This window comes from Eumetopias jubatus, unplaced genomic scaffold (assembly GCF_037043125.1).
Source record: "Eumetopias jubatus isolate StellerSeaLion01/CBP00866 unplaced genomic scaffold, mEumJub1_p1.0 scaffold_11, whole genome shotgun sequence".
Classification (NCBI taxonomy): domain Eukaryota; kingdom Metazoa; phylum Chordata; class Mammalia; order Carnivora; family Otariidae; genus Eumetopias; species Eumetopias jubatus.
This window is the reverse complement of record NW_028274817.1, coordinates 17,503,371-17,521,414: the sequence shown is the minus strand read 5'-3', so window position 1 is coordinate 17,521,414 and position 18,044 is coordinate 17,503,371. Positions and strand designations below refer to the sequence as shown.

Here is an 18,044-nt window from a genome sequence, read left to right as displayed (position 1 = left end):
GATAGCAGTCTGGCTCAAACGAGATAGAGGTGAAAACAGGAGCCTATCTGAAAACCGCCCCTGCTTTGAATCTGAACGAGATGTCTTACGGCTTTGGATCTCAACCCCAAGCTGCTATATATATCCTGGAGGCGTGTGAAGACCGGATGAACCTTCTCTGTGCCTAAGAAACAACATGAAGAGGGTAGGGAGGGGTAAGAGCGAAGAGTGACCCAGCTGTAGCTGTAGGTTACCCGGAGTAGCTTCCTGATTGATATCTAGCACGTACTTGGCTCATCGGGCTAGAACCCCTTAGCTCTTACCCTAGTCCATCCTCTCATCATCTCTGTTATTCATTTGGTTAAAAACGTTGACCTTGAGCGATGAAGGGATAGTACTTCAGTGAGGAGAAAAAGGGGAGGGCCTTGAAATCATGAGCGCCTTCATTGGAGAAAAGCTTTTCAACATCAAGGACCACATCTAGTACAGCATATATGAGGTGTGTGCAGCCCGATTCCAGCCCAATAACCATCAGTGGTAATGAACGGTAAGATACTTTCTATGTGTTAGGACATAGGTATATAACCCTGCCCATTTTTACAAATTAAAAAAAAATCCAGTCCATATATGTTCGGAAAGACCTGTCTAAAAAACATGGCGGTTAAAAATCTGTTTAGTTCAACTTAAAAATACTGAGTTAGGCAGTGAGCTAAAGGGACTGGCAAAGCCTTCCACTGGATAAAACAAAGTGATAACTCGATTGTGTTGTTCTTAATTCATTTGGTAGTTCAAAATTTAATTATATTGCTTAATACTGTCTGAAATCTCCTATACATGGATAATGCCAGCCAACAGATTTGTAGTTGGACCACTTTCTCCAAATGTGACAAGTCATATATTATTCTTTTTCACCCATTAGTTCTAATTTCTAATTTATTTGGAAGTGATTCAATTGATTAAATATTTTAGGATATGGGTTAGTTCCCCCCCCCCACATATGCCAGAATGGTGACTAAGGTCACAAGTGAACGTTTGTTTCAATATGTACTACAATACAACACAATCATTTTGATAAAAGCAATGGCCGTCAGTTAGAAAGATTTACAAGTTAGCAAATCTAGGATTAGTAACATACCAAAAAATTCAAGAAACCAACCTTGGTAATACAGATGTCTATTTTATTAAAAAAGTTACAAACAGGTGGACTGCAGGGTCATCTTACAAAATGACAAGAATGAAATCTATTGGAAAAATTTTACTTTTACAAATCTTTATAGGTCATTGTTCAATGTTTGTACTTGTTATTTGAGATTTTTACCTTTCATTGATAAAGTTACAGTACATTAGATCCATTAACAGGTTACATGATTTTATTTGCAGAGCCCTACTGCAGTGATTTGAACAACTCCTAAACAGATGCCATAGTAAAGACAAGACATATATTGCATTTAATATTAATTTATTATCCTAATAAGCAACTTGACATGCAATCTATTGAGGAAGCTAAAACAACTTTTGGTCCCTTTTCTTAAAATGTGCTGGAGAAACCACCTTTAAATCACTTTCCCCTGATTCCTGTGATCCTAAGTGAATTCAAGTTAAATTTGCTGCTGAGATCAATGCTGGGGGCTGGGGGGGGAGGGGAGGGCAGGGGACTATCCATAGGAAAGAAACACTGCATATAAAAAAAAATCATCTGGAGAAAAATTTTAAATCATCATGAATTATTTGATTCCTTTAGAATTTCACACAGCTAATAAAGATGAACCATGAACACTTAACCTACTCTGTACTGAGTGTTTGGTTTTTAAGTTTGGTATTAAAGTGCAAACTTAAATTAGGTATTCACTTCAAGTGGTTTATAAATAAGGAACAATGTTTCAACTGCCTCCACCCTACAACCTCACCATAAAATCCAAAATCTCAGATCAAGGGTTCACTTTGAGGGAATCTGATCAGGAATCAAATGCAACACGATTTTAAAAAAGGAAATCAAAGTTTAATCAATTTCTACGTAATAATTAATGGTCATGCTGACCAATAAATCACATGAATGTAGGTATCACTTTATTTGAACATCACACACAATATAAATTTAAAATTGCCACACCCTTCCATAAACCATCACTGCATATATTAGAGCTTTCCTTGACAAAGTTATTGAGCTATTATTATAGATCAAAAGTATAGTTTTGGTTTTTTTTGTTTTGTTTTATTTAGAAGCATGTTCAAATGACTAAAGCTGGGCTCCTAAAATCGAGAACTTTGGTGCAGTAGGTGAGCTGCAGTTACTAACTTCTGCAAATTAAAAGCACGCAACTAAAACCAAGTAAAAACCCAACGAGAAAATACTGTCAAACTTACAAAATTTTTAAGTTGTTGCTAGAAAAAGCGCTTGTTGTCAAGATGTTAAAACTGAACCAAAAGATTACTCTACAAGTTTCCTTTCTGTTTCTATACCTGTATTACTGTTAAAATGTTCAAGTATTCAGACAAAATGTGCTGATTAGGTAAACAACATGGAAGGCAATGGCTATTAGAAGCACATTTGGAAAAAAAAAAATCCCCAAAACAAACAAACAAACAAGCCCAGAGACTTGGCGCTATCCTCTCCTGTTACACAGATTTTTGTCTCTACTACGAACATGCTTCTTGAGAAATAACTAAAAAGCAATTGTGATAGTGCAAGAAAACTTTAACAAATATTGCTTTAAACTATTATCCAGAAAGACAAATATTAAGAACTAGAAAGCATATATGATTTTATTTGAATTCAATTTTACATGTGCAGAAGTCTACTAGATGTCAATTACAAGCCTGACAGGCAAAGCTGAGCGATCTCTGTTTAGGTATACAATTAATTTACCATGGATACAATATCCCTTTTCAAAGGCATTGCTAAGTAGGTCATAACTAAATTTAGAACTTCACAGAAAGGAAAATGTTACTGCTGCAATTCGATGCTGTAAATGAGATTAACACATGTGAAAACCTAATGGAATCAAACTCTGAACTCTTCAGCTAAAATGCTCTACTGTCAATTTCAAATATCAATTGGAACATTCAGAACATGTTAATTACAAAAACACATCACAAACTGTACTTAAGAAAAGGGATATTCCATCCATCAGGGTAAAAACGTGATCTTTAGTTTCTTTTTACAACACTGCCACACGTAAACAAAGTCTCAAAGTATTAACCAATCATTTAAAGGAGAAAGATTTTACAAATAGAATGAAGCACGGTGCGAGGTAATATACAGAAGTAACCATTTGTTTAAGGCTCAATTTTTTTCTCCATTATAACTTTCTTTTAAAAGGCATTGAGTAGGTAATACTGAGTTTGAGTATTTAATAAATACAAGTTGAGAAACTGATTAAAGAAATCAATTAAAATATTAAAAATTAATTCTTGCATATTAGCCATCAATAAGAACTTAGAAAGCTACAAAAGGACTGATTGATAAAGAATAGATTTTAAACATATGGTAAACGTGCTAAGCATTCCTGTTTAAGGTCGATGGATCTTGAAGGCCAAGGACCTTATGCACTGAATTAGATGTATGGCAACATGCTGTAATAGAGACAGGTTTACCAAGGCTCAGTTCTGCAACCCAGGTTGTAAAGTTCTCCAAAGCAGCATCTGTGCAAATTTCCTCTGAGTTTTATCTGCAATTAAGATGAAAATGTCGTAAAAAGATAGGAATATAGATTACAGTTTCAAATGAGAACAATGACAACAGATCTATATACACACGGAACTGGCACCAGAAGAACTATCTTAAGGTGGAATTTCACTGTGTCCCCCATCAGTTTAAATTAAAAAAATTTTACGTGATCAAAAAGAGTCACTGAAAATTAGAAACACTAATGATGCACTGATTATAATATACTGTGTATATGTAACCACTCCGGTTTATTTTTACATTATACTTCATACTTGTTTTATACTTTATACAATATTAACCATGTTCTTACCGGTTTACAAGATTTTACAGACAGTACTTCTATTTTGAATCTGATTTCTTCATACATTTAATGGGAAGTGGCATTTGAATCAAATGCATCTCCATTATGAGCAAACTGGACAGTATGTGAAACTTTTTCCAAATGTAGGGTTTGGGGGATAATTTAAAGTAAGAAAATGTAATGCAATCAGGGTCTAGCTACTGAGCACCTACTAAGGACCCCAACTTGGGTTGGATGCTATGTGACAGCGGTAGTTTCCGGTCCCCATTCTGGTCTGCCCGGTTTTGGACACCTTGCCAACCACAGGGACCTCTCCTCTGATCGAGGTTTCTCAGGCTCCACTCTCAGAGTTGACAGACTTCTGCCCTTCTAATTAATACCAAGGGGGAAAAAAATCTATCATTCAGGCACAAGGTCCTCTAACTGTGCTGGATCACTACAGGGCTTCTAGGGGAGTGGAATTACATTTGTTTTTTAATGTAAAAGATAAAAGTTGTTAAATGAAGCCAGAAGCAAAGAGTAGAACAGCAACTATGAAAGAATGCCAAGCAAAACCAATTTAAGATCATCTAAAGGCTCTACCAATATTTACACATGCATAATTTTAACTTCCTTTGACAGCTACACGTCTATTAGTGTCCAAAGAGCCTGAGAGAACTCTTTATTAGCAGCTATATCATAAAAATGATTACTTTTAAAGAATATCTTTCTGCTTATTATTGAAATTCCGCCACCTAAACACATTAGGAAAAATAGAATAATTTGCCTCCTTAGAAATTACTATAAAATGTTATTTTCCAATTAAAATTAAACCTTTTTTGCATCAAATTTTTAACTAGGATGCTGGTTATTTAAGTTTGAGCAAGTCCAGTTTCCTCATCATTAATATAAAGATAAAAATTCTTTCCTCAAGGGTTGTGGTAAATACCACATAATGTGTGAAAGTACCTTAAAAACTACGCAAATGTCAGGTATTTTTTTTTTCCATTTCTCAACCATGTTATAAATTCTAGAAGACCAGAATTATGTCTCTGATATCCAGACTGAGGGCCTTTATATTTTTTAGCCTCATTTGATTTTTTATACCTCTTTGAAGACAACAGTATTTCAATATATATGAAATTCAGCGTGAAGACTTTTCAGTAATTCAGACTACTTTCCTCAATTGATTTAAATTAATTAGTTTGCTGTAAATTATTTTTATTTTTATATATATATATATTTTTAAGATTTTACTTATTTATTTATTTGAGAGAGAGAGAGAAACAGCATGAGAGGGGAGAGGGTCAGAGGGAGAAGCAGGCTCCCCGCTGAGCCGGGAGCCAGATGTGGGACTCGATCCCAGGACTCTGGGACCATGACCTGAGCCGAAGGCAGTTGCTTAACCAACTGAGCCACCCAGGTGCCCTGCCGTAAATTTTAATCCACATTTAAAAAAATAAATTATAAAGAGTTTGGGATTTTCAAATATGCTTCTGCCTCTTCAATAGTGAAGACTTGTAACATACGGTGTTTTAGTAGTTCAGGCATTCTCTGAAATCAAATTGAGGAAGTAGTAATCATTTGTTTCTAGCCAAAATAAACACTAAGAATACAAGCCAGCTTATCAACCATAATCTACATTAAATAAAAAGTGATAGATGCATTATTTCTCACCCTCTAAAAATCTGCTTAACATTTGGTCCGTCCACATTCCACAGGATGACAATACTCCAGTGAAATCAAGAGACATAGATAAATCCTGGGTCAGACTCAACAATATTAATAGGAGGCGTACCATTAAACAAAGTATTAATACCAGCTCTTCTTCAGAAGAGTAATAAATTATGATTCTCTGCAGTAACAAATCCTGAAGCAAAAGCTTGCATTAAGCAAAAAGGACAGTCTCTCTCAAGATGAGAATTTCACAAAATGCAAAATATAAATGTTATTGCTCCACACTCTGACAGCAACATTTTCAGTGTACTAACAACTCTCGTTCATTTAAAAAACATTCCAGAAGCTTTAAAGGCAGCTGGTCAAACTCATACTTTTTAACTCCCAGGATAGCACATCCAGACAGATTGCAAAAGTCTAACTTGCTGCTTGTAAGACAGAACACAAGTGATCCTTGTCCTCAACAATCAAGTTTCCAGTAAAACACCCAACAAATCTCAACTCTGGAAGCTTCTGCTCCAACTCTTGCTTAACTGGTTTCACTTTTTCACTTTTTTCTCATTAGATTTTGTCAAGGAAGAGTATACACACACACACACACCCCCCCCACCAAACAGTCCAAACCTTCTCCTCAGGAAATGATGAAATAGGGTCTCCCAGGCGGGGTAAGTTGGTACCCAAGAGTACCAAACACAGAACTGAAAGAACAAAGATCATTATTTCTGTCAGCATGAAGAAAAGGGAGACTCTTGATTCCAGACTAGCACATCATTTCACGTGGCAGCAGAATGCCTGGGATATTAACAAAGGCTCCTGAAACACTTAGCAGTTTATGAATGTCTTTTTAGCTTAGCTGGATTCGCCATTTCTAAATACAATGGTATTTATCAGCATTCTTTTTAGCAAATATAAATGTGCAAACATAATTTTAATTTTTTCCAGTTGTAGACATGATATTCTGGAGATTTAACCAAAGGAATTTTTTTAAAAAGTGAATTTCCCTTTACATTTTTTACTTGGCATTTTCATATCCAAGTTAAATACTCAAACTATGGCATTGAATCTTGGAATGAAAGTGGGACTGTGCTGTAAGGAGACTGTGCACCCTAGAAGTTTATGGTAAACCTGGGGTAGAAAGGAAGGGATAAGCGAAATAAGTCAATCAGAGAAAGACATGTATCATACGACCTCACTGATATGAGGAATTCTTAATCTCAGGAAACAAACTGCGGGTTGCTGGAGTGGTGGGGGGTGGGAGGGATGGGGTGGCTGGGTGATAGACATTGCGGAGGGTATGTGCTTTGGTGAGCACTGTGAATTGTGCAAGACTGTTGAATCACAGATCTGTACCTCTGAAACAAATAATGCAATATATGTTAAGAAAAAAAAAAAGAAGATAACAGGAGGGGAAGAATGAAGGGGGGAAATCGGAGGGGGAGACGAACCATGAGAGACGATGGACTCTGAGAAACAAACTGAGGGTTCTAGAGGGGAGGGGGGTGGGGGGGATGGGTTAGCCTGGTGATGGGTATTAAAGAGGGCACGTTCTGCATGGAGCACTGGGTGTTATGCACAGACAATGAATCCTGGAACACTCCATCAAAACCTAATGATGTAATGTATGGTGATTAACATAACAATAAATTTTTTTAAAAATTCCATCTATTAAATAAATTGTTACATTTTTATTTTACCAGGTAAATATATATAGTGAAGATATTATTCCTATTTTATTAAAGAGAAAATCAAAGTCCAAAAAAAAAAAGAAAAAGAAGGGATAAACTATTTTTCTTCTGTCCTACACCTAAAATCTCCATAAATTTAAATTACTCAATTCAGTTCTGAGATCTCAGGTGTGTATGACCATGTCCACTGAGAAGCAGAGTATGAACCCAATGATCGGGTTCCAGCTGCTAGCTTCGAATCAGACCAGGTAGGGTACTGCTCCCGTCAACTCTAAATCGCTTTTTCTGAATCCCATGTTCCTAAAACTGTGGCTAATCAAAAGAATTTGGGAGTATGGTTTTTGGTAGGGAAAGTTTTTCCAACAGCTGACAGGACTTAAGTTTTTCTTAGTGATATTATCTTCTGGATTTTCGAATTCCACTGAGAAGTAATCCCACGAGGAGAATCTTTCCTGTAGTATGGCTAGAATACTTCCTCGGTGGCAACTCTCCAACTCTATGATGCAATTTTTGTTAATTCTACTGATGGTTCATTCTAAGCCAGAGAGGTAATGGAGTAAAACTGAATGGCTCATATGCATTTCATTCTGCAATAAAAGCCTAATCTTGAGGTTAAGAGGAAGCAATTAAAAAGGGAACAGATATACAAAGAGTGATTCTAATCACAGACACCTCCACACCCAGAGCAGGTCTAACTAGGAACCTATTCACTCTGAACAGTCCCAGACCATGAACCTTTTGGCAAGGAAGGGGGGCGGGGAGTCAGTGAAGGTCTGGGAAAATTAGGCGGGTGCAGAAAGGACCCTTTTATACCCCAGGTCCATTGCAGATCTTTACGGTACATACTACCCCCCAAAGCATACCCCTGTTCCATCCAGGGCCGCCATGCCACAGGCTCTATTTTGGCTCACCATGTGAACTGGATGACAAATGAGAATTTAAAATAAGCTATTTTTCCTACTCAAGGTGATACGCAAAATAGGGCAAGGGAAAAAAAAAGTATCTACACTGTAACTTCTGCAACAGAATTCCACCCCAGTGTTTCACTGATAGGATTAATATTTAACTTGGATACGAAAATGCCAGCATTTTAAAGTACACGATGTGATTTAATTTTCATGATTTTCCCTTTTCCGTTTGCTAAATCCTTGGCATATCATATCTAATTAAAAGCCGGGGGACAAAAGATTGGGAACAATTCTGATTCCACGTATTAAAAAAAAAAAAAACAAAAAACCCTGAAAATGCTAATCAATTCCACTGTGTTTAGAAATGGTAAGGCCAGCTAGACTAAAATGACATTCATAGATGGTTCAGCCTTTCAGGAGCCTTTGTTAACATCCCGGGCATTCTGCTGCCACGTGAAATGATGTGCTGGTCTTGAATCAAGAATCTCGCTTTTTCTTCAGGCTGACATATATAATGAACTGAGGCTGACATAAATAATGATCTTTGTTCTTTCAGTTTGATTGCTGGTGTTTGGTACTCTTATGCACCATTTACTCTCGTTGGGAGAACCCGTTCCATAATACACGGAGAAAAATAGGATAAAATCTTGCAGGAGCCCTTCAAACTGTAGTGAAGAACACCTTTTTTATTCTAGGGTTTGTTTTTTTTTTTTATAACTTTCATCAATACTGGACTGAGATACGGAAATCCTTGAGAAATGATCTTTTAAATAATTCTATTTGTCAAAAGGGTATTTACCAGTCACATTTGAAGGATAACTTTACTGCATTTCCCACCTGCCTTTCGGGGAACCAATAGACTACTAATTTAGGGATATTATTTTGCTCCTTTTTGGCATTCCCTCTGTTTGGAAATCACCTCTATCCCTCCCCCACCGCTTCACATCCTACCCATTCTTCAAGACCGGACTCAAATGTTACTGTTCCCCAATTACTCGAAGTCAGTGGTTCTTAGCCAGGGGTGGTTTTGCCCCCTAGGAGCCATCAGGCAATGTCTGGAGATATCCTTGTTTGTGACAACTAGGGGGCGGGAGACTGCTGCTGATATCTATCTAAGGAAGTAGGGGCCAGGGACGCTGCTCAACCCCCGTAACCAAGAGCTCAGAGTATTGAGAAGTCTGCTCTAACTGGACGTGGTCTCTCCTTTCCTTGAATGCCCACAGCACTGTGATTTACTTCTTTTATAGTATTATGAGATGGTTAACAAAACACCCATCAGTCTCCACAACAGTATACCAAAAGAGCCAATTGTCAATTATTTCCACCAATATACAGAGGAGCTATGATATAGTTAGTAAAAGCAAACCAGGCCTGCAATACTGGCCTGGGTTTCTATTATCCTGCTGCTGCGCAGGAAAGCAATCTGCCAAGGCCCTCGATGGCAGGCTCCTCGGGTCAGTAAGGAAACCCGCCGCGTAAACAGCACGCACGTAAAGAATCTGGGCTTCAAAACTCACACTAAGACTACGGCCAGTGGGAGGGTGAGAGGTGAGGCAACGACCCTGGGAAGCCATGCAGATAAACAGGTGTTGGGCAAGAGACTGGTGACCCACATTGAAGGGGGCTAAGAAATAAATGTGAGCAATTATCAGAAGCGATTCTTAGAGCGTTAAAATGTCCCCTTTCGATTAAGGGCAAAAAAACTCACTACAATCCCAACAGTTCTTCTGACTTATCTGAATCTTATCGTTTCTCACTTGGACAAAGGTACTCTTCTAAGTATTAAGGACAAGCATTTCTCAAATCACCTTTACTTGTCAAAGTTTGATGTTCAGTCCAGATCTGGGACTGACAGACTTCGAAGCTCTGTGGCTCAAGCTACGGGATTCAGAATCCATCACCTGTTTTTGTAGATAAATAGTAAGCAAGCACAACCACGAGCTTTTACAGGCCTCAGGTTATAGATTCCCATACACATCAATTCCATCCTATGTGATGTCAGAAAAGAAAAAGTGTAGTGTGCTTTGTTCTAAAAGATCTTGGTCAGGAAATTTCCTTTAATATTTGCAGACAATAGGGCGCCTGGGTGGCTCAGTTGGTTAAAGCGACTGCCTTCGGCTCAGGTCATGATCCCGGAGTCCCGGGATCGAGTCCTGCATCGGGCTCCTTGCTCTGTGAGGAGCCTGCTTCTCCCTCTGACCCTCCCCCCTCTCATGTACTCTCTCTCTCTCATTCTCGCTCTCTCAAATAAATAAATCTTTAAAAAAAAATATTTGCAGACATTCAGCTGCTTATTTTATTTCAATGCTCACATCTCCAATGTGTATTCTGCTTACAATGAAAACCAAACAAAAAACTACACAGGCGGCTTGACCTATTATTATAAAGAAATGAGCAATTATTGGTATTAATATTTTCTGATGTTTAGTACATTAACAAAAAAACATAGTTGGCTTGAGATATAAATCAATTCTATTTAATCAATCCCACAGGTAACCAAATGGATTAAAAGTAATTTAGATCACACAAGCTGCAAAATAAATGTAGAGAGAACTCAAAGATTTAAAATCGCTTTGGAAGCTATCCATCTGCCAATCTGAATTTTATTCAGTTTACTTCCTGTAGCTGTCTACATTAATGATGGAAAGAAAACTGGGAACATTTTGTGGGAGCTGGTTAATTTTTTATAAAGATGACAACACTAAAACATGTACGTTTATGTCACTTTCCCAGTTAAAAGTGTCAGAAAGAGAAAGAGAGCGTAATGGTAAAGATGCAATCACCACACAGAACTTGTTCAAACTTGAAGCTGGCTTACAAGTGAACAGAGATTAGGGAAACATGAACACGGCACTGGATCATCTACATCATGCCTGTTCCTGCTTCAAAAAACTATACTGCAAGGGTGACGCTATGAACCAAACGTATGCTGGAGTGTGGTCTCAACAGTGATGCCGTAAGAGATGCAGTAGCCAGGGATTAGAAAATAAATGTGTTCTCATCATATTCTGGTGTGCTAAAAAGCTGATGCGTGAAAGCATTTTGAATAAAGCACTGTTGTCATCCTTCATTTTCAAAGGTGACAGACACTCCCTGACAGAAGCTCTTGTCCGAAAAGATAAATCAGGGACTGTTAGTCTTTTCTCCAGGGAGCACACTATAAAGCCAGACCTTTGATTAAATCAGGAATCATCACTGCAATCTGAAATGCCTGTTGCCATTTGCAACACTACCTACTAGACTTGAGGTCAGTCTTGGCTCAAAACAATCAGTTCCATTCCTGAGATTGTCAAGCTAGTGTGCCATTTGCTGTGGTTTCGCAGTCATCCAGGATATTGGTTGTTTTATCTTGTTATGTAAGGGTTACTGTCTAAGTGAGACTATCTGCCCAATTATAATCTAGATTAAAAGATGATATGAAAAAAGAATCCCACTTAAAATGCTCAATAAGTCTTATATAACCTTGCTTTTTAAAAAACTCATTCATTTGGGCGCCTGGGTGGCTCAGTTGGTTTAGCGACTGCCTTCGGTCACGATCCTGGAGTCCCGGGATCGAGTCCCACATCGGGCTCCCTGCTCAGCGGGGGGTCTGCTTCTCCCTCTGACCCTCTTCCCTCTCGTGCTCTCTCTCATTCTCTCTCTCTCAAATAAATAAATAAAATCTTTAAAAATAAAAAAATAAAAAACTCATTCATTTGAAAAAACTTTTATGAAGTTATCATTCAACTCAATGAAAGGTGTGAAGGTTTTGTTATTGTTCTTATTAACTCCATTATTTCCTAAACCAAATAAAAATGTTGCCTGGGCTGGGGTGTGTTTCTTCTAACACATCACAGACGATTTTACCTGATTCTCATTTGGACCATATATTCATAAGGAAGTCAAGGTACGCCATGGCACTACAATTTGTTATTATCAGAGGTCACTTAAGTCCCTCAAGTGCAAGGTACAGATGAACTTGATTAAATAATCATCCTGTTAAATCAAGCACTTGGGTGATTAGTAAATTGAGGATTTCAATTACAGCAGCTCTCTAGCCCGGGACAGAAAAGTGTAGAAAACACAAAACCAATCATCTTCTAAAATTATTATTGGATGCGAAATCACTGGAACAGGGAAGAGGTGTATTATCCTTTAACTCACTCCACCCCAAAGTAATGTTATCAATGAAGCAGAGAGAACAATAATTCACTTTTAAAAATAAATCTTAGTGACAGGAATACAGGCAATTTCTTACCTTCCTTTTGCTTATCTGTATCTTTTTTTAATTTTCTTCATTGAATGTTGACTATTTTGTGCTAAGGGAAATATTACTTTAAAAACAAACAAGGAAATTGAAGGTAGCACAACGTGTATTAATATTAACCAGCTTTTTGTTATACTTGATCAAAACCAAAACACTCTCAGGACTCATAAGGTTCCATCAACAACTAACCTGCTCGGTATGGCCATGATTGAGGTTCTTTTTTTTACTGGACAACGCAAGTTGTACAACACTGATCTTGCTTCTCGGGCAGGGACGAATAGTTCATTTGCCTGACGATCTCAGCAAAAAGTTCATCCACCATTGATTTACTTTTTGCCGATGTTTCCATGAAAGGGCAGCCCCATTCCTGAGCCAGGGCTCTGCCTTCTGAAGACATAACCTCTCTTTCTGGTTCCAGATCCACTTTATTTCCTACTAGGATTAGTGGGACTTTTTCGTATCTCTTCACTCTGACAATCTGATCTCTCATGGGCTTGATATCCTATTCAAACAATCACAAAGAAAAAAAAATACACTGCATCACCATAACAGGAGTATTACGATATCGCAAGAAGTCATCCTTAGGGGAGTACAGAAAGCTGAATCCAAAAGAAAACCATACACCCAAATGGAGAAAATAAACATTTTCCCCACCCAAGTAGGAACTCGATCATTTCCACAGATCCCACCTGCTGGGTTTCTGTCAAGAATATAAAATGTAGGCTGCACACGAACCTTAGGACTCATACTTCTTTCCCCTAGTCTGTACCGATTTAAAAGTAAGTTCCCAATTCTGGTGAATCCATTTGTATATGAGGATGTTCGGCTATCTCCTTAAACCTGCCAGCTTGTCAGCACTCCTGCAAACACCTGTTATCCCAGCACAGGCTTGCGGCATCTGTGCATTCCTAGCCATTTAGCAAGAGTGCCTGAGAGAAAGTGTTTCAGGTGGGAACAAAAACACCGTGTCATGTCTCGAAGACCAGTTCAAAAACAGATTTATACACTTAAATGTTTACTTTTAAATTTAATGGTAGGCCTTCATCCCAGTAAAATCAGACACCTTAAAATACACTAGAAACTAATCTAACAGTGAGCACCTCCTGGGAGGGACAAATGCACCAAGGAGCAGTCTGGGCGGGAAGACAGTCATACTTCCCTTTGCCTAGTTAGGTTTTACGGCTTCAATTTTCTCCCAAGTGTATTATTTTTTCTAATTACAATTAATGATAAAAGATAAGAGCCTTGGCGATTCTCAGGTGGCATCAACTTTGGGGGAGGGGAGGAAGGGTCGCTTTAAGGCAATTTTATAGATTTAATACTAAGTTTCCATTTTCCCTAAATGTTTCGTAACTTAAAAGTTTGACTTAAATATCAAACGTGTTTAATCTGAATAGTTAACAGTGAATGCAACATTCACTTGCGGGATGAAGGAAAAACAGAGCACTGTGAAAATTTATGAAACCATCATTATTTGATGTTTGCAACGATTTTGTTTGATCATGTATCAGTTCGGTCTTCTAGGTTAAGCTCTTTTTCACTGTGTCCTTATGGAAACACAAGTTCAAATGAGAAACCAAATTTATGACAGTTGGGCTTGAAAGAGTTTAAGTCTCCGTTGAAATAATGGCAGTTTTTCACTCCCCATTTATGCCTGTAACAGAAGCAGATGTAATGGAAATCATATGAAAAACCCTTCAAAGGACTTCCAGCCTCAAGAGAGTCAGCTAATAGAATAACAAATCTCTCGAGGATCCTTTAGAAAGAAAATGCCTGTCAAATAGCACCTTTGGTACTTTCTGGGGGAAAATGCTTTTATGATACTATCATTGCTTTGGAATTCAAGCCCACATAAAATGTACTTTAGTTTGGTCACTATACTTATTATATCTTAAAGAGAAAAAAAAAATCCTGAAGTTGCTATATGGCATTACTGGAAAACTTCACTAGAGCACTGTAATTTAAATACTAAGAAAAGTGGAATTAGCACATTGTATTCGCTAAAGCACTTAATGTCTCTTAAGCAAGCAACATTAAGCGCATACCTTTGAATGCAGAAAAACTATCCATTTCCTAAATCAATGGAGGTCAATACAATGGGTCAATACGAGGTTATTTATTTTCAAGGAATAAATAGCAACATTTACTGCATCTCTTAAAATAATGTTAAACCTTCAGTCCGTCTCCCAGTGAAGGACGGGACAGATTTTCAGAAGAAATTGGACCACCTCCAGCTTGGCCACCCAGCCAGGGTTAGAAATTTGCACTTGTCCGGTGCTCCCTGATCCACATATTTTGTATAAATATAGTCAGTGTTATCAGAAACAACTTGGATCAACTGCAGAAGAGGAGAGTCCCTGTAGCTTTTTGTCGGTTATTAATTCTAGGTACTAGTCTTTTCAATTAGTAACTTTCCTTCACAGGCCCCAAAGTAAAATGCCTAGAAGGTCCTGAGTTCTTCATCTTGTAACACTTAAGATTTATGAATCTGGTTGAGGAACTTGGGTGAGAGAACACAGAGGAAGAGGTGGGGAAAGCAGACACAGAGGAGTTACAGATACCCGCTCCAAGTAATTTTCTCTGCAAAGTGCTCTATTTACCTGAGATTCTCTGTTAAATGTTGTTCTGGTAAGTACATTAATCAATACTTGTTGAATCGAACAAGCAACTTCAGAAGGTTCCCTTCCAGGCTAAATATACACAGACTGCCCCATTTCGTTCTCTCTTTTCTTTGACTCAAAAATAACTTTAAAATATTTGTTGACGGTTGTTACTGTAGACTCTATAGAAACAACCCGATACTTTTCCGTGCCAGAAGTAACCTCAAAAATGCGCCATGTCTAACTTTCAGAAGCAAAACATAGTCATTAAGGCACGGTTCAAGCACACCAGAAGTAAATGTGGGATTACCACACCCCCTTCTAACAAATTACAAGACTCGGTTTGGTTACCTGGAAAGACTGTTGATTAACCAGGCTATAAACCAGGATGAAACCTTGGCCGTTTTTGATGTAGAGATCTCTCATGGAGGCAAACTGTTCAGTTCCTGCGGTGTCCAGAATTTCCAGCACAGAGGGGGAAGAGTCCACTTCGATCTCTTTGCGGTAGAAATCTTCAATGGTGGGGTCATATTTCTCAATGAAAGTCCCAGTGACAAACTGCACCGTAAGGGCAGATTTGCCAACCCCTCCGCTCCCTAACACCACTACCTTGTATTCCCTCATGAGTCTCACCTTCAGCAACTCCTACCAGAGGGAGGGAAAAGAACACCCCGCTAGCCGCGGCGGCTCGGGGAGGCGGAAGGTGGGCGGAAATCTGCGAACTGGGGAGGAGAGTGCGGAGAGGCAGAGGGCCCAACGGGGGAAGAAGAGGAAGTTAAGGGAGGGGGAGGGGAAAGAGCTAAGTGTCGGGTGGGTGGGGATGAGATGGTGATGCCCTTCCTATAGGAACCGAAGCCCAGGCAGGGGGCGTGGGGAGGAGGGCAAGCCCGGAGAGGCGGGGTGGGGAGACGCGCCGCGCCCCCGAGGGAAGCGGTGGGGGCCGCAGAACGGGGGGCCCCCGCGGCCAGGGGCGGCCCGGCACCCCTCCCCCGCCCTTCACACAAAGGGGCCCAGGGACCCCGCTTCCTGCTCGCGCCGCCGAGCCGGCCCAGGCCTGTGGGCTCGGCTCCAGTCACTGTCGCCCGGGCGGGTCTCTGGGCCGCGGCTCCCGCGGGCGTCGTCCGGCCTGTGGGGGGGGGAGAGGGGGGCGCGTTACCCGCCGCCCCCCCCGGGCGGCCCCCCGCTCCCTCCCCCTCTCCGCCAGCTCCCGCCCGGACCCGGCTGCCTCCACCGCCGCTTACCCCGCCGTCCGCACCCGCCCGGCCGCCCGGGAGGCTCCGTCACGCCAAGGCCATGGCCAGCGGCCGGCTCCCCAGTCTCACCGCCGCCCCAGCGCCGCTGCTCGCGGAGGGGAAAGGGGCGGGGGCCGTCCGGCGGCGGCGGCCACTCCGGGCGAAGCCACCTCTTTTTTTTTTTCTCTCCCCCCCCCCAGCACGCACCCGGAAGGGTTTCCCTGACACACTGGCTGAGGTGCCCCAGTTCCCCGAGACTGGCCGGGATCACTTCCGGTGGGGAAAGTCCCACCTCTCCGGGGCGAGCCGGGTGGCGCTGGGGCCGCGCCCTGCCGAGCTAGACGGCAGCGGACGGTCGCGGGTCGGAGCCGCGGCCTTGGCAGAGGGCCTCTCGGAGAGCCTCCGACGGCCTTCCCTTCCCCGCCCGCAGCCGCTGCTGCTGACAGTCCCGCGCCAAACCCGCCGAAGCCCCTCGGCGTCTCCGCGGCCGGCGGCCGGGGGACTCGCGCCGCTGGTTGGCCGGTGCGGGACGGCCGGTAATCATCTGGCCTCCGGCAGAACGCCCGACATCCCTGGGCTGGAAGGGACCAGGAAAATAAAGCAGCCAAGAAACTTTATTCTCCTCGCTGGTGTTTCTAACACTTGCTGTTTCTCTACGAAACGCGTGCGAACTACCCTTAGACTTCACTGTTGCTCTGATTTCGTTTGTGATGTGTCTTACATCGCCGTGCCTGACAAATAATTAAACACACACAGTTCTTTTATTATCTGGCAAATCTGCTTGACTCCACCAGCAAATGCCAAAGTCACTCCTTCCTTTCTTATCACAAGGCTCCAAAACAACAGGAGTAGCAACAGACTTTATCTTACAGTAACTCAGCTTTGCCCCTATTTGATTCTAACCACCACACAGCAGGAAAGGTAAGCAGTACTCAGGGAAGAGTCTATTGGAAACTGTTTAGGCCTATGAGACTAACTGCTTGTACTCTTTCATTAGCTGCATGCGCAGCAGTTTGCATGGCTGGCTCTTCCACGATAAAGTTTGTTTTAACGGTCATCCTTCATAGTCCTTGAAATGCAAAAGGAAAAGACTGGTGTTAAACACTAAGTTTCTATTTTTAGATAAAATTGTTACTTCTTCCATATCTTTCCCTCCGCTAACTTTCTATTTGTAAACTTTGTGTCAGATCCACAGAGCCCCAGGGCCAGAAGGCTAGGTTATATTTTAGGCATGTCACTCCCTTTTTGATTCAAGCATGCACCCAGAAACCTGAGAAACTCGGTGGCCAGTCGAGTTAAATTGATTCCAAATTCCCTCAGTGGCAAGCCCTCACAGCCAGGCTGTATAAAAAGAGATTTATTACCAAACCCAAACTGGTAGACATTACAAAACTGGCAAATCACGGTCGTGTGAAGTCCCACCGTGTCTTTCGCTGAGCATTCCCCAATGTCACTTACAGTATCCAAAGGACAGTTTAGTTCAATTTCTCCTCGGCTCAGGGCTGCTGCAATCTGTCCAGCGAAGTCCCCAGCTCTGGTTCCAGCTGGCCTGAGTCCCGCCTGATATCTGAGGCACTGCCCTCTGCTGGAAGAGGTTGGTCTATGAGTTAGGAGTCTCCCCATAGGTCACTGCTCCTTCCACACTTGCTGTTGCCTGATTTGGAGCTCTGCTGCCCATCTCCCTGTCTAGCTGTCTCCAGACTGTCTGGTGGGATCCACAGCCCTGCACCAGCCCTGCTTGAAACGGAGTCTGGAAATTCCTCTTCTGAT

General features: G+C 41.0%; 1 protein-coding gene across 3 annotated transcripts; it reads right to left on the bottom strand.

Annotated features, from left to right (window-relative positions):
* Positions 1–1,136: 1,136 nt before the first annotated feature.
* On the bottom strand, positions 1,137–17,787 carry RAP2C (RAP2C, member of RAS oncogene family). Of its 3 annotated transcripts, XM_028092698.2 has the most exons (5): positions 16,284–16,466; positions 15,676–16,168; positions 15,394–15,554; positions 12,632–12,944; positions 1,137–3,647 (listed from the first exon to the last, which is right to left on the bottom strand). In XM_028092698.2, the coding sequence occupies exons 3-4, from the start codon at positions 15,466–15,468 to the stop codon at positions 12,666–12,668; spliced, it is 354 nt and encodes a 117-aa protein (XP_027948499.1). In that variant the 5' UTR covers positions 15,469–15,554; positions 15,676–16,168; positions 16,284–16,466; the 3' UTR covers positions 1,137–3,647; positions 12,632–12,665. The 3 variants fall into 3 exon arrangements, with proteins under 3 accessions (XP_027948499.1, XP_027948498.1, XP_027948497.1); XM_028092697.2 differs by lacking the exon at positions 16,284–16,466 and adding an exon at positions 17,733–17,787 and having other exon boundaries at positions 15,394–16,168; XM_028092696.2 differs by having other exon boundaries at positions 15,394–16,168; positions 16,284–16,471.
* Between the last annotated feature and the right edge of the window lie 257 nt (positions 17,788–18,044).

Coding starts and splice junctions, on each gene's coding strand:
- RAP2C (XM_028092697.2), bottom strand. CDS start 15,666: ATGAGGGAATACAAGGTAGTGGTGTTAGGGAGCGGAGGGGTTGGCAAA. Junction 12,945..15,393: donor TTAATCAACAGTCTTTCCAG/GTAACCAAACCG, acceptor TTGTTTGAATAG/GATATCAAGCCCATGAGAGA.